Genomic DNA, 13157 nt, shown 5'->3' with positions numbered 1-13157 from the left:
GGATGCCTATAAAATATAATCTAAAAATGGGAAATAATGCATCTACTGTAGAAAACAGTATGGCAGTTCCTCAGAATGTTAAAAATACAGAATTACCATATAACCTAGCAATTCCACTATTGATACATATTCAAAAGAAATGAAAACCTAAGCCCATATAAAAATAAAAACTTGTACATGAAATATTTATAGCAGGATTACTCATAATAGCCAAAAGATGGAAACAATCCATATGTCCATTAACAGATACGTGGATAAACAAACTGAGGTATATACATACAATGGAATATTGTTCACCCATATAAAAGAACGAAGTTTTGATGCTTCAACACTGGTTGACCCCTGAACACACTATGCTAATAATAACTAAAAAGACATCAAATATAAAAGATCCCAAATTGTATGAACTTTTATATGAAATATTCAGAATAGTAATTATCTAGGATTGAAAGAAGGAAAGGATGGGTATAAGGTGTTCTGAGATGATGAAAACATTCTGAAATTAGAGAGAGGTGGTGATTGTACAACACTGGAAACACACTAATTTCCCCTGAACTGTGTATTTAAAAATGCTTTATATATGAATTTCATCTCAAAAATAAAATTTACTTCTATTTTAAAAATGAGTAGTTAAAACCTCAAAATTCATAGAGAAACAACCAAGAATGTTGACAATCTAGGGAGAAAGACATTCATGCAGATGGTTAAATACATCCAGGATCAAGACAGGTGTTAACTTTAAAATCAATATAAAACAATTTTTGAAAAATCAGTTTATTATGTAAAAAAGCATATAGTATTTGAAAAAAGATCATTCTTTTATCTGCATTAGTTCTCTCTTTAAAAATAAAATTATTTATTTGGCTGGGCCGGGTTTTAGTTGCAGCATGTAGGAGCTATTATAGTTCCCTAACCAGGGATTGAACCTGGGTCCCCTGTGTGGCAGCACAGAGTCTTGGCCACTGGATCACCAGGGAAGTCCTTGCATTAGTTATTTAAAATTATGACAGATATACACCTATGTTTCTATTAAATATAGCAATTAATCCAAGCTATGTTATTTATAAAGCAACTCAACCCTAATCTCAGATAAAACTAAAACCTCAAATTTGAATATTCCAACTTAAATTCCTTTCTTTTATCAAACTGAAAGTCTGAGTGAACTGAACAATCATTAACTTAAAATTTTAGTCTCATTAGTATTACTCCCCAAGGGAAAGTTCTATTCTTTTCTTAAGCAACTCAAAGAAATTTCCTTCTCTAAAACAAGTCAGCTCAGTAAATACTGTTAAGAGCCAATTTGAGGGTATCACTCACATGTAAATTTGCTCTAAAGCCAAGACAGGTTTACGGTAACACACACAGGGAGAAAGGTATTTACATACAATGAAATTATCAAAGTACTTCTGCAGCGTCCCAGGTGTTATTAAAATCTACTAGATAATACAATGATTTATATTTTTACTTCATTTTCTGACAGTTAAACTACCTCACTGGTAAACTCTCAATCCCATAATTGAATGATGTTTCAATAATTAATTTAAGAAGTATTCAAAACTTTTCTCTAGGCTTACTGGACTGTTAAAGAGAATTAACAGGTAAGGGAAATTCCTAGTGGCCCAAGGGTTAGGACTCTGCACTTTCACTGATGAGGAAGCAGGTTCTATCCCTCGTCGGGGAACTAAGACACTACATGCTGCATCAGTTAGTCAGTTCAGTCGCTCAGTCATATCTGACTCTTTGCGACTCCATGGAGTGCAGCACGCCAGGCTTCCCTGTCCATCACCAACTCCCAGAGCTTACTCAAACTCATGTCCATTGAGTCAGTGATGCCATCCAACCATCTCATCCTCTGTCATTCCCTTCTCCTTCTGCCTTCAATCTTTCCCAGCATCAGGGTCTTTTCCAATGAGTCAACTCTTCGCAACAGGTGGCCAAAGTACTGGAGTTTCAGCATCAGTCCTTACAGTGAATACTCAGGACTGATTTCCTTTAGGATGGACTGGTTGGATCTCCTTGCAGTCCAAGAGACTCTCAAGAATCTTCTCAAACACCACAGTTCAAAAGTATCAAGTCTTTGGCGCTCAGTTTTCTTTATACTCTGACTCTCACATCCATACATGACTACTGGAAAAACCATAGCTTTGACTAGACGGATCTCTCCTTTTTAATATGCTGTCTAGATTGGTCATAGCCTTTCTTCCAAGGAGTAAGTGTCTTTCAATTTCATGGCTGCAGTCACTATCTGCAGTGATTTTGGAGCCCCAAAATATAAAGTCTCTGTTTCAACTGTTTCCCATTTACTTGCTATGAAGTGATGGGACCAGATGCCATGATCTTAGTTTTCTGAATGTTGAGTTTTAAGCCAACTTTTTCACTCTCCTCTTTGACTTTCATCAAGAGGCTCTTTAGTTCTTCTTTGCTTTTTGCCATAAGGGTGGTGTCATCTGCATATCTGAGGTTATTGATATTTCTCCCGGCAATCTTGATTCCAGCTTGTGCTTCTTCCAGCCCAGCATTTCTCATGATGTACTCTGCATATAAATTAAATAAGTAGGGTGACAATATACAGCCTTGACGTACTCATTTCCCGATTTGGAATGAGTCTGTTGTTCCATGTCCAGTTCTAACTGTTGCTTCCTGACCTGCATAAAGATTTCTCAGGAGGCAGGTCAGGTGGTCTGGTATTCCCATCTCTTGAAGAATTTTCCACAGTTTGTTGTGATCCACACAGTCAAGGCTTTGGCAGAGTCGATAAAGCAGAAGTAGATGTTTTTCTGGAACTCTCTCGCTTTTTCAGTGATCCAACAGATGTTGGCAATTTGATCTCTGGTTCCTCTGCCTTTTCTAAAACCAGCTTGAACATCTGGAAGTTCATGGTTCACGTACTATTGAAGCCTGGCTTGGAGAATTTTGAGCATTATTTTGCTAGAGTGTGAGATGAGGGCAATTGTGCAGTAGTTTGAGCATTCTTTGGCATTGCCTTTCTTTGGGTTTGGAATGCAAACTGACCTTTTCCAGTCCTGTGGCCACTTGAGTTTTCCAAATTTGCTGGCATATTGAGTGCAGCAGCACATGCTGCATAGCACAGCCAAAAAAAAGAAAAGAAAAAAAAACCCAATGATAAGATGCCTGTTTTTACCCAAACAGAACATTCTCATTAAGGTATTCAGATAATATCTAGCAAATACACAATTCTAATCTTAAACCTTAGTATCCTGAATTTTCCTTATCACTGATAATATTACTACTACTTATGATGTAAACTTTAAGTTCCTTAAGTGTATATATCAACAATAAAAGCATGCAAAATGAAACCAGCACCAAAAGCAACAGAAATGTCACAAAATCTACCTATCAGCAAGAGGAGAATCTTAGGAAGGTAAGAAACACAGGTACAGACACAACTTGTTTTATTGTGCTTTTGGTTTTTTGTACTTCAGAGGTATATCACTGTTACACATTGAAGGTTTGTGGCAACCTTGCATCAAACAGTCTATTTGGCTCCCCTGTTCCAACAGCATTTAGTCACTTCATGTCTATGTCACAGTTTGTAATTCTCACAATCTTTCAAACTTTTACATTATTATTGTTATATCTGTAATCATGATCTATGACAAGTGACCTCTGATGGAATTGTTTTGGGGTGCCACAAACCATATCCAACAACAAACTTAACTGATAAACGTGTATGTTCTGACTGCTTTACCTATCAGCATCTGTCTTCCCTGCCCCACCTCCCCAATTTCTTTCCTTCTCTTAGGCCTCCCTATTCCTGAGATATAACAATACTGAAATGAGACAAATTAATGGCCTTTAAGTGTTTAAGTGAAAGAGAAACTCAAGTCTTATTTTAAATCAAAAGCTAGAAATGATTAAGGTTAATGAGGAAAACATGTTGAAAGCCAAGAGAGGCTGAAAGATAGGCCACTTGTGTCAAACAGTTAGCCAAGCTACGAATGCCAAGGAAAAATTCTTACAGGAAGTTGAAAGTGTTACTCCAGTGAACACACAATTTAAAAAGCTAAACCGTATCACTGATGACATGGAGAAAGTTTTAGTGGTCCAGATAGAAGAACAAACAAGCTACAACATTCCCCTAAGGCAAAGCCTAATCCACAGCAAGGTCCTAAGTCTCAATTCCACAAAGGCTGAGAGAGACGAAGAGGCAGAAGAAAAATTTAAAGCTACCAGAGGCTGGTTGCTGAGGTTGAAGGAATGAAGCTGTCTTCATAACATAAAACCAGAAGCTGGTATAGAAGCTGCAGCAAGCTATACAGAAGTAATGTCTGGCTTCAAAGCATCCGAGGACAGGCTGAGTTTTGTCAGGAGCTAATGTAGCTGGTGACTTTAAGCTGAAGCTAATGCTCATTTACCTTTCTGAAAACCCTAGAGCCCTTAAGAACTATGCTAAATTTACTCTGCCTTTGCTCTATAAAAAGAACAAAGCCTGAGGACAACCCATCTCTTTACCTGTGGTTAACTGAATATTTTAAGCCCCCTGTTGAGATTTACTGCTCTGGAAAAAAAACTTTTTGCAAAGTATTACTGCTCATTGACAATGCACCTGGCCACCCAAGAGCTCTGATGGAGATGTACAAAACTGCTGTTGCTTTCAGGCCTGCTCACGCACATCCATTCTGCGGCCCACAGATAAGGAGTAATTTTGACTTTCAACTCTTATTAATTAAGAAATATATTTCATAAGGCAATAACTGCTGTAGTAATTGCTCTGATGGATCCAGGTAAAGTAAATTGAAAACCTGGAAAGGTTTAACCATTCTAGACGCCAAAAAGACCATTCATGATTTGTGGGAAGAGGTTGGAAAAATCAACATTAAGACGACTTTGGAAGAACTTGACTCCAAACCTCACAAAAGACTTGAAGGGGCTGAAGATCTCAGTGGAGGAAGTAACTGCAGACATGGCAGAAACAGCGAGAGAATCAGAATGAGAAGTAGAGCCTGAAGATGTGACTGAACTGCTACCATCTCCATAAAACTTTAATGGATGAGGAGCTACTTTCTACGAATGAGAAAAAAAAAAGGTTTCTTGAGACACAACCTACTCCAGGTAAAGATACTGTGAAGGTTATTGAAATGATAACAAAGGATTTAGAATATTACATAAATTTAGTTGATAAAGCACTGGTGAAGGAAATGGCAATCCACTCTAGTATTCTTGCCTGGAAAATCCCATGCACAGAGGAGCATGGCGGGCTATAATCCACAGGGTCACAAAAAAGTCGGGCAACAATAGTTGATAAAGCAAAGTCAGGATTTGAGAGGATTGACTCCAAATCTGAAACAAGTTCTACTGTGAGTAAAATGCTAACAAACAGCACTGCATGCTACAGAGAAACCATACATGAGAGGACAAGTCAATCAATGCTGCAAACTTTACTGTTATCTTATTTAAAGAAGTTGCTACACCCACCCTAGCCTTTAGCAATCACTACCCTGATCAGACAACAGCCACCAAATATCCACCAGCAAAGAATTATGACCCACTGATGACTCAGTGATGGTTTGCATTTTATAGCAACAAGGTATTTTAAATTAGACATGTATACTGTTTTCTGAGACATACTACTATCGCACACTTAATATACTATAAATATAACTTTTATGTGACTTGCTTTATTGCAGTGGTCTAGAACCAAACCTGCAATATCTCTGAGTTATGCCTATCTACAGATCAGAAAATAGTCAAGAGACAAGAAGAGAACCAAGATTAATGGTAGCAACAGGGTTATGAACAAAATCCTATAATGACTAAACTTCTTATAATTCTGTCCATGATCAACCACCTTCCAATTACAAATTTGGTGGTTAAGAACAAAGAATACAGAGAAAGAAAAATCTATGTTAAACAGACTGCATTTTAACAATGCTGAACGTAAGTGAATAACTTAGCTGCTATACTTCCATCTGTAAAACGGGAGTGATGATAGCAGTGACGGCACATGAGGTGGCAGTAAAGCAAACTGAGTTACAGAAGGCAAGTGCACAGCACAAAGTACATACTCAGCTGCTGCTGCTAAGTCGCTTCAGTCGTGTCCGACTCTGTGCGACCCCACAGATGGCAGCCCACCAGGCTCCACCGTCCCTGGGCAGATGTTGGCTATTATAGAAACAATACAGGTCCAATAGCAACAGTCCACGGCTTCAGATCACAGATCTGGGACAGAGTTACGGCTAAAATATATTAATAGTTACAACTCAGAGGCCAGAATCCTTTCTATACTACCAGCTTTATTCATAGTTTGACTCACGAGTGGTGGCAAGAATGTTCTGCATTAAGGTTAGTCTATGTCAGAGGTTGTGCTATTGCGGGTCAGTTCCTATGATTCTTTCAGCAATCCAAAAAGTCAAAACCAATCTTTGTAATAATGCTAAGATGTTATTTGCCTTTTTCACTGTGTTTGACATTTTCGCTAATGGTGCAAAAGCAATGGTAGTTAAAATGTACCAGTAATCATACTATTCACTGCTACATATTTTCGGGGGGGGGGGCGGGGAGTATCTTTGAAGAAGTAGTAAAAATGACAAATGTTATTAAACCTCAACACTTGGTGTCACAAATGGGAAACATTCAAAAAGTACTTATGCTGCAATGGTTGCCTTCGAAAAAACCACTTTGTTCAACTGAGTTCCAAGATCAGTCACTTTTTTGTGAAACAAACTGAAAGAACTGACGAACAATAGTTATTCAGTTGTAGATACCCGGCAGACATGTTCTGGACCAAAATAACTAAGGAAAAGAACTGCCAGTATCTGTTGCCAGTGATAAAACACACTTTCAAGCAAAAAAAAAAAAAAAAAAAAGAAAACCATAATCCTGGAAAACTTGTATGTACCACATGAACTTAAAAGCTTTTCAATACTTTAAGACTTTTATTATGAAAACGGTGCTATCAACGAATGTGACTGATACTGCATAATGAAATGTATCAACTGTTTTTAGTAAAAAATTATTTTCTAAATGATTAACCCAGAGTGTTACAAAGTCATACATGAGTAAAAGATCCATGCAAAGTATAAGACAGGCCAATAAAGTTTTAATTGTTTTTCTGAATAAGTTTTAATGAAATGGGCCTTTTCTGGTGGTCCAGTGATTAAGAATCCAACTTGCAATGCAGAGGATACAGGTTCGATCCCTGGTTCAGGAAGATTCCACATGTGGCGGAGCAACTTAGCCCGCAAGCCACAATGTTGAGCGCCTGTGTTCTCGATCGAGATCGCAAGCTGCAACTATTGAAGCCCACACCCTAGAGCTCATGCTCTACAACAAAAGAAACCACCACAATGAGAAGCCTGCACAGAGAGAGGAGCCCCGCCCGCCACAACTAGAGAAAAAGCCTGAGCAGCAAGGAAGACTTAGCACAGCCATAAACAAAAAGCTTTAATGATGTGGAACTTAAGTGTATAATCGGTAAGTCAGACACATATTTATATATATCCATAAAACCATTACCAGTACAGCAACCAAAACACATATCCACCATACCGAGTCTCCTCTGCCTCGCATAATTCTTCTCTTACCTTCTCCCTACACCTTCCAACCAACCTCAGCCCAGCCTGCCCCATCTCTCAGCAACCACACATCTGCACTGTCACTATAGATTAGTCTGCATTTTTCTAGAGGTTTATATAAATAGAATCATTCATATGTGCTCTTTTTAATCTGGCTCCTTTCATTTAAAATAATTTAAAAGTCCTATTGTCACATGTGTCAACAGTTCATTATTTTTTATTGCTAAGTTTTATTTCATTGTCTAGCCATAGCAAAATTTGCTTATTTATCTGTTGCTGGCCATTAGGGTTGATTTTACTTGGCTATTCAAAATGTAGTTACTACGAACATTTCTATAAGACTTTGTTGGATATCTAGTTCCTTTTCTCTGAGGTAAATATCTAAAAGTGGTTTGACTGAGTCATACAGAAGTGTATGACTTGTTTACACCAACTTGTTTACAGAAGTCATTGTATCATTTTATATTCCCACCAGAAGCATCTAAGACTCCAGATTTCTCTATATTCTAAGATTTCAGATTTCTCTACACGTGGTATGATCTTTGTAATTATAGCTACTCTAATACGACACGGTAGTATTATTTTGTAGGTAAATTTGTTTTCCTAATGACTAATGCTATAAACACCTTACACAGGCTTATTTTGCCATGTATATACCTTCTTTATGGGGTGTCGCACAAACTTTTTGCCACTATGGGGAAGGGACCTTGTTAATTTATTATCAGTTCAACTCCACATAATCTGAGGAAGACAACTTTATAATTCCCATGAAGTCTAATTTACAAATGTGTTTTTTTGTGGATTGTGCTTTTGCATTTTAACTAAAATAACGACGCCCAAGACAAAAGTACATTTCCTCTTGTGTTATCTCCAGCAAGTTTTATTATTTTACAACTTAAATCTAGGTCTAGGAACAATTTTCAGTTAGTTTAAGTCTATAGTGTGAGGTATGGATCCGAGTTCCATTTTTTTGTATATGAACATCTAAATGTTCAAGCGCAATTTGTTGAAAAGATTACACCTTCCCCACAGCACTGTCTTTGCATCTTTTTCAACCACTAATTTCATAATGAAAGTGCATTTATTTCTGGAATTGTAACACAGGTATCCCCAATTTTTTAACATTCTCTTTCCGCCACTTTACTTTTTACAAAAAGGTCTACACTAGTACTTGTTTTTGCTAACCAAGAAAAATTTCACTTAAAAAAAAAAAAACAAAACCAGCTGAAAAGTGAAAATAGCATTCAGCGCTTATTTTGTAGCAAGCCAGTACAGAGGCATGCTCTGAGCAGCAAGCGTGCCACCACCAGCCTCCTTCCCAAGGAACTATACCCAGCATCTCAGTATCAAGCTGCCAGAGCTTTGAACTGTGTCTGTAAGCATATGTACTTTATCCTTTAATATTCTGTGCATCCGTTAGCAGATATGTCTCAAGGTAATTGTTTCTTCACTTGATGCCATTTCATCTTACAAAAGGTTTCAGAGAACTGCTCTACTTTCAGATCATGAAGATCTGTATATTCCATTGATCATCTTTCTCTTACGATAATATGATGCTGTATTACGCTAATACTATGGCTTTATTATATATCTTCAGTTATACAGTGTTAGACTTTAAATGTTATCCTTTAGACTTCAATGATTTTCTCTACTGCATGTTTATTTCATTGCATTTTTTATCTTTGTTACTATTTTTATTCCGTTTACTTTTCATTTAACTTGTTCTTTTTTCTAGTTTATTAAAACAGACACTGACACTTATTTAAGGCCTTTCTGCTTTTCACTTATATGGGCATTTAGTCATATAAATTTCCCCTACCTATTGCTTTAGCGACATACTACAAATTCTGGTATGCTGTGTTTTCACTCCAGTTCAAAAACCTTTTTAAAAATCTATTATGATTTCCTCTGGGATCCAGGCATTATTTAGAAGTATGTTATTTACTTTTCAACTATGTCAGATTTTTAAAATATCTATTACAAACAGCTAAACTGAATTCATTACAGTTAAAAAAAAAAACCTGAATGATTTGAATTTTTTCAGACATATTTCACATTCCAGAATATGGTCTTTCTTGGTAAATATTTTGTGCACACTTAAGGATAATTTGCATTCTGCTACCGTTGGATCAAAGAGTCTATAAACATCCAGCAAGTCAGGCTGGGTGACAGGGCTATCCAGATTTACTATATCCTTGATGATTTTCTGCCTACCTGCTGTATCAACTGAGAGAAGAAGTTCTATTTCTTCTTATACTTCTATCAGTTTTTGCTTTGTGCATTTTCAAAATCTGTTACCAGAGTATAAACAGAAATATTTATAATCATTGAATGTCCTCTTCATTAAGTGATCCTTTTATCACTGTGAAATAAACTTCTTTATCTCTGGTAATATGCTTTCCTTTGAAATCTACTTGGATATTAAAGTAACATCTCCAACTTGGTTTTGATTAGTATGGTATATCTTTACATTTAAAGCACATTTCTTAGGTTTGGCATACACTTGAGTTTTGCTATTCTAGCCAATCTGACAATTTCCACTTTTTATTTGGGGTGTTTAGACCATTTACGGTGCCACATCTTACTATTCCTCCCATCTGTGTTTTGTTACCACTTATCTTTTCCTGCCTGCTTTAAGACTAGGATTTGGTTCAATTTTATCCCCACCACTGCTTTATAAACTAAACATCTCTGTCATTTTAGCAGTGGCTTTATAGTTTATAGTTATGGGAGGCTGAACAGTATCCCCAAGGTATTGACATCTTAATTCTCAGAACCTGTGACTGGGAATACACAGCTGCAATTAAGCCAAGGATCCGGAGATGAGGGGACTGTCCTGGAAAATCCACGTACACCCTAAATGTAACCATAAATGTCACTGTAAGAGAAAGGCAGAGGAAGATCTGACAGAGACAAAAAAAGGTAAGGCAACATGACCAAAGGCAGAGATAGGAGTGACACTGTCATAAGCCCAAGAATGCTGGCAGTACGCAAAAGTTGAAAAAGGCAGGAAACAGATCTCCCTTAGTGTAACTGGAGCTAGCACAACTCTACTGAAACTCTGATTTTGGCCTAGCAATGGTTTTTGGATTTTTGGCCTCCAGAAATGTGAGGGAAATGTTATCTGTTGTTTTAAGCTGCCAAATTTCTGGTAATTTGTTACAAGAGGCAAGAAAAAATAATAGGATAGTATGTATCTTTAACATATCACAGTCTAGCTTTAATTGTTATTATACCACTTTACATATAGTGTCAGAATCTTACACTATACTTCCATGCTTTAATCGTTTGGCCTTTTAAAACAATTATTTGTTTATTTCTGGTTTAGCTGGGTCTTCACTGCTGCACACAGGCTCTCTAGTTGTGGTGAGCAGGGGCTTCTCCTGTGCACTGGCTTCTCCGTGTGGTGGCTTCTCTTGCTGCAGAACACGTGCTCGAGGCGTGAAGGCTTCAGTAGTTGCAGCTCATGGGCTCTAGAGCGTAAGCTCAGTGGCTGTGGTGCACGGGGTCAGCTGCTCTGTGGCACGGAGGACCTTCCAGGACCAGGGATCAAACCCATGTCTCCAAGATTGGCAGGCAGATTTTAACTACTGGACCACCTAGGAAGTTTCCTCTTTTGGCCTTTATACAGCTGTTTTTGTTGTGAATTTTGCTTCTAAATATGTTAAAAACCCCGAAATATAATGCTACTGTTCTTTATTATATTGTCAATTATCACTTAAAATTACTTTGGTAACAGAAGAAAAACTTTATTTACCCAAGTAATTTCCATTTCTGGTACTCTTCATTTCTTTGTTTAAATTCAGAGGTTCACCTGGTATTATATACCCTGTCTGAAGCATGTACTTGAACATTTCTTATAGTTCAGATCTGAAAATGTCTTAGTTTCACTGTATTTTTTAAAATATATTCTTGCCGATTATAAAACTCTAGGTTAATGTTAGTTTCTTTCAATCTTTTTAAAATGTTGCTATATTATCGTTTCACTTGTATTGTTTCCAGTGAGAAACCTGATTTCACCCTTACCTTTGTGCCTCTAAATTTAATGACTTATTTTTTTCACTGCCAGTTTAAGATATTTTGTTTACCACTGGTTTTAAGCAATTTGATTATGATGTGCTTTGATGTTTCCTTCATGTTTCATGTGCTTATAGTTCACTGAACTTCTGGATCCATGGGCTTAAAGCTTTTATCAAGTTTGCAAAGTATTTACTTTTTCCTTCCCATCCCCTTCTTTGAGGACTCCAGATATTTGTACATTAAGCTACTTAAAGTTGTTTTATAGTTTTGGAATTCTATTCTCTATGTTCACATTTTGAATAGTTTCTATAGCTAATGCCTTCAGGTCCATTAATTCATTAATTAATCTTTTCTTAATTAATTAATCAATTAATCCTTTCTTCTGTAGTATCTAATCTATCATTCATGCCATCCAGTGTATTCTTCATTTCAAATATAGTTAGTTCATTCTCAATAAGTTCAGTATGAATTTTTTATATCTTCCATATCTCTGTTCAACTTTTGAAGAGATGGAGTGTAGTTATAAAAACTGAGAAAAATATTTTCTCCTAATTCTCACATGAGCACCTAGTCGTCTTTTTAAGCCATACAAAGATTTCCAAAAATGCAAAACAATACAAGTTTTCTCATCAAATATTATTTTGTTTTAGAGTTACTATTCATAGAAATGTAATTTATGCTAATATGCAATTAGTTTATTATCATAAGTAAACTAATTTTTTAAATGTTTTAATTTCTAATTCATAAAATACCAATAGATATAACTCACATTAAAAAAAAACAAACAGTTTTTGCTCAAATCAGTACTCTCCTCAGTACTGGTTATGTCTTCCTGCCTCTTTGCATGCCAATTACTCTTTGATTGAATAACAGATAATGTAACCTTAGCTTTGTTGTGTGCTGGATATTTTTGTAATCTTATCAGTTTTCTTGAGCTCTGCTCTAGACTGCTGTTAGGTTACCTGGAAACAATTTAATTCTTCCAGGTCTTGCTTTTACTTGTTAGACGGGTCTGGAGCAATGTCCAGTCTAGGACTGCTCTCCACTAGGGAGGCAAAAATGTCCTGTGTACTTCATTCAATGCCCCATGGATCAGAAGTTACCGCTACAGTGATAGGAACAAACACAATTACTGGCCCTGTACCAGGCACCAGGCACCACTCCCTCTAAACCTTCCCAGATGGTCCTTCCCCCAACCTCAGGTAGGTTTCTTTACCTGCAGGCTCTGCTCAATACTCTACAGAATATTTGAGGAGTGTGTGTTAGTCACTGAGTTGTGACCGACTCTTTGCGAGCCCATGCACTAGAGCCCACCTAGCTTCTCTGTCCATGGGATTCTCCAGGCAAGAACACTGGAGTAGGGCACATTGCCGTGCCCTTCTCATATTTGAAGAGAACGCCTTACAAATCTCTGGAGCTCTTTGTCCAGATCTCTCTTCTGGTATTCTGTCCACTGCACTCTAGGTGTGCTGGTCTTCCTGGACACTCAGCACTGTCTCCTCAACTCAAGGAGTTAGCCAGACTCTGTTGCATTTCTGCCTCCATGTGTAATGGCCTGAAAACTCTCTCAAGGTTAAGTGAGGCAATCATAGATATGATTTA

At 37.1% G+C, this 13157-nt stretch overlaps 1 protein-coding gene across 4 annotated transcripts in view; it reads right to left on the bottom strand.

Moving 5' to 3' along the window:
* TRIM37 (tripartite motif containing 37) overlaps positions 1–13157 on the bottom strand; it is a 182233-nt gene that overhangs the window by 114944 nt on the left and 54132 nt on the right. For 2 of the 4 annotated variants that reach the window (XM_055577485.1, XM_055577487.1), the window contains exon 13: positions 3013–3078. The exons of the other annotated variants lie outside the window; for them this stretch is intronic. In XM_055577485.1, the coding sequence (XP_055433460.1) occupies positions 3013–3078 (66 nt within the window). The remainder of the gene's footprint in view (positions 1–3012; positions 3079–13157) is intronic. 4 annotated transcript variants of the gene reach the window in all.

This window comes from Bubalus kerabau, chromosome 4 (assembly GCF_029407905.1).
Source record: "Bubalus kerabau isolate K-KA32 ecotype Philippines breed swamp buffalo chromosome 4, PCC_UOA_SB_1v2, whole genome shotgun sequence".
Classification (NCBI taxonomy): domain Eukaryota; kingdom Metazoa; phylum Chordata; class Mammalia; order Artiodactyla; family Bovidae; genus Bubalus; species Bubalus kerabau.
The sequence above is the reverse complement of the archived record's forward strand: the minus strand, read 5'-3'. Positions and strand labels throughout refer to the sequence as shown.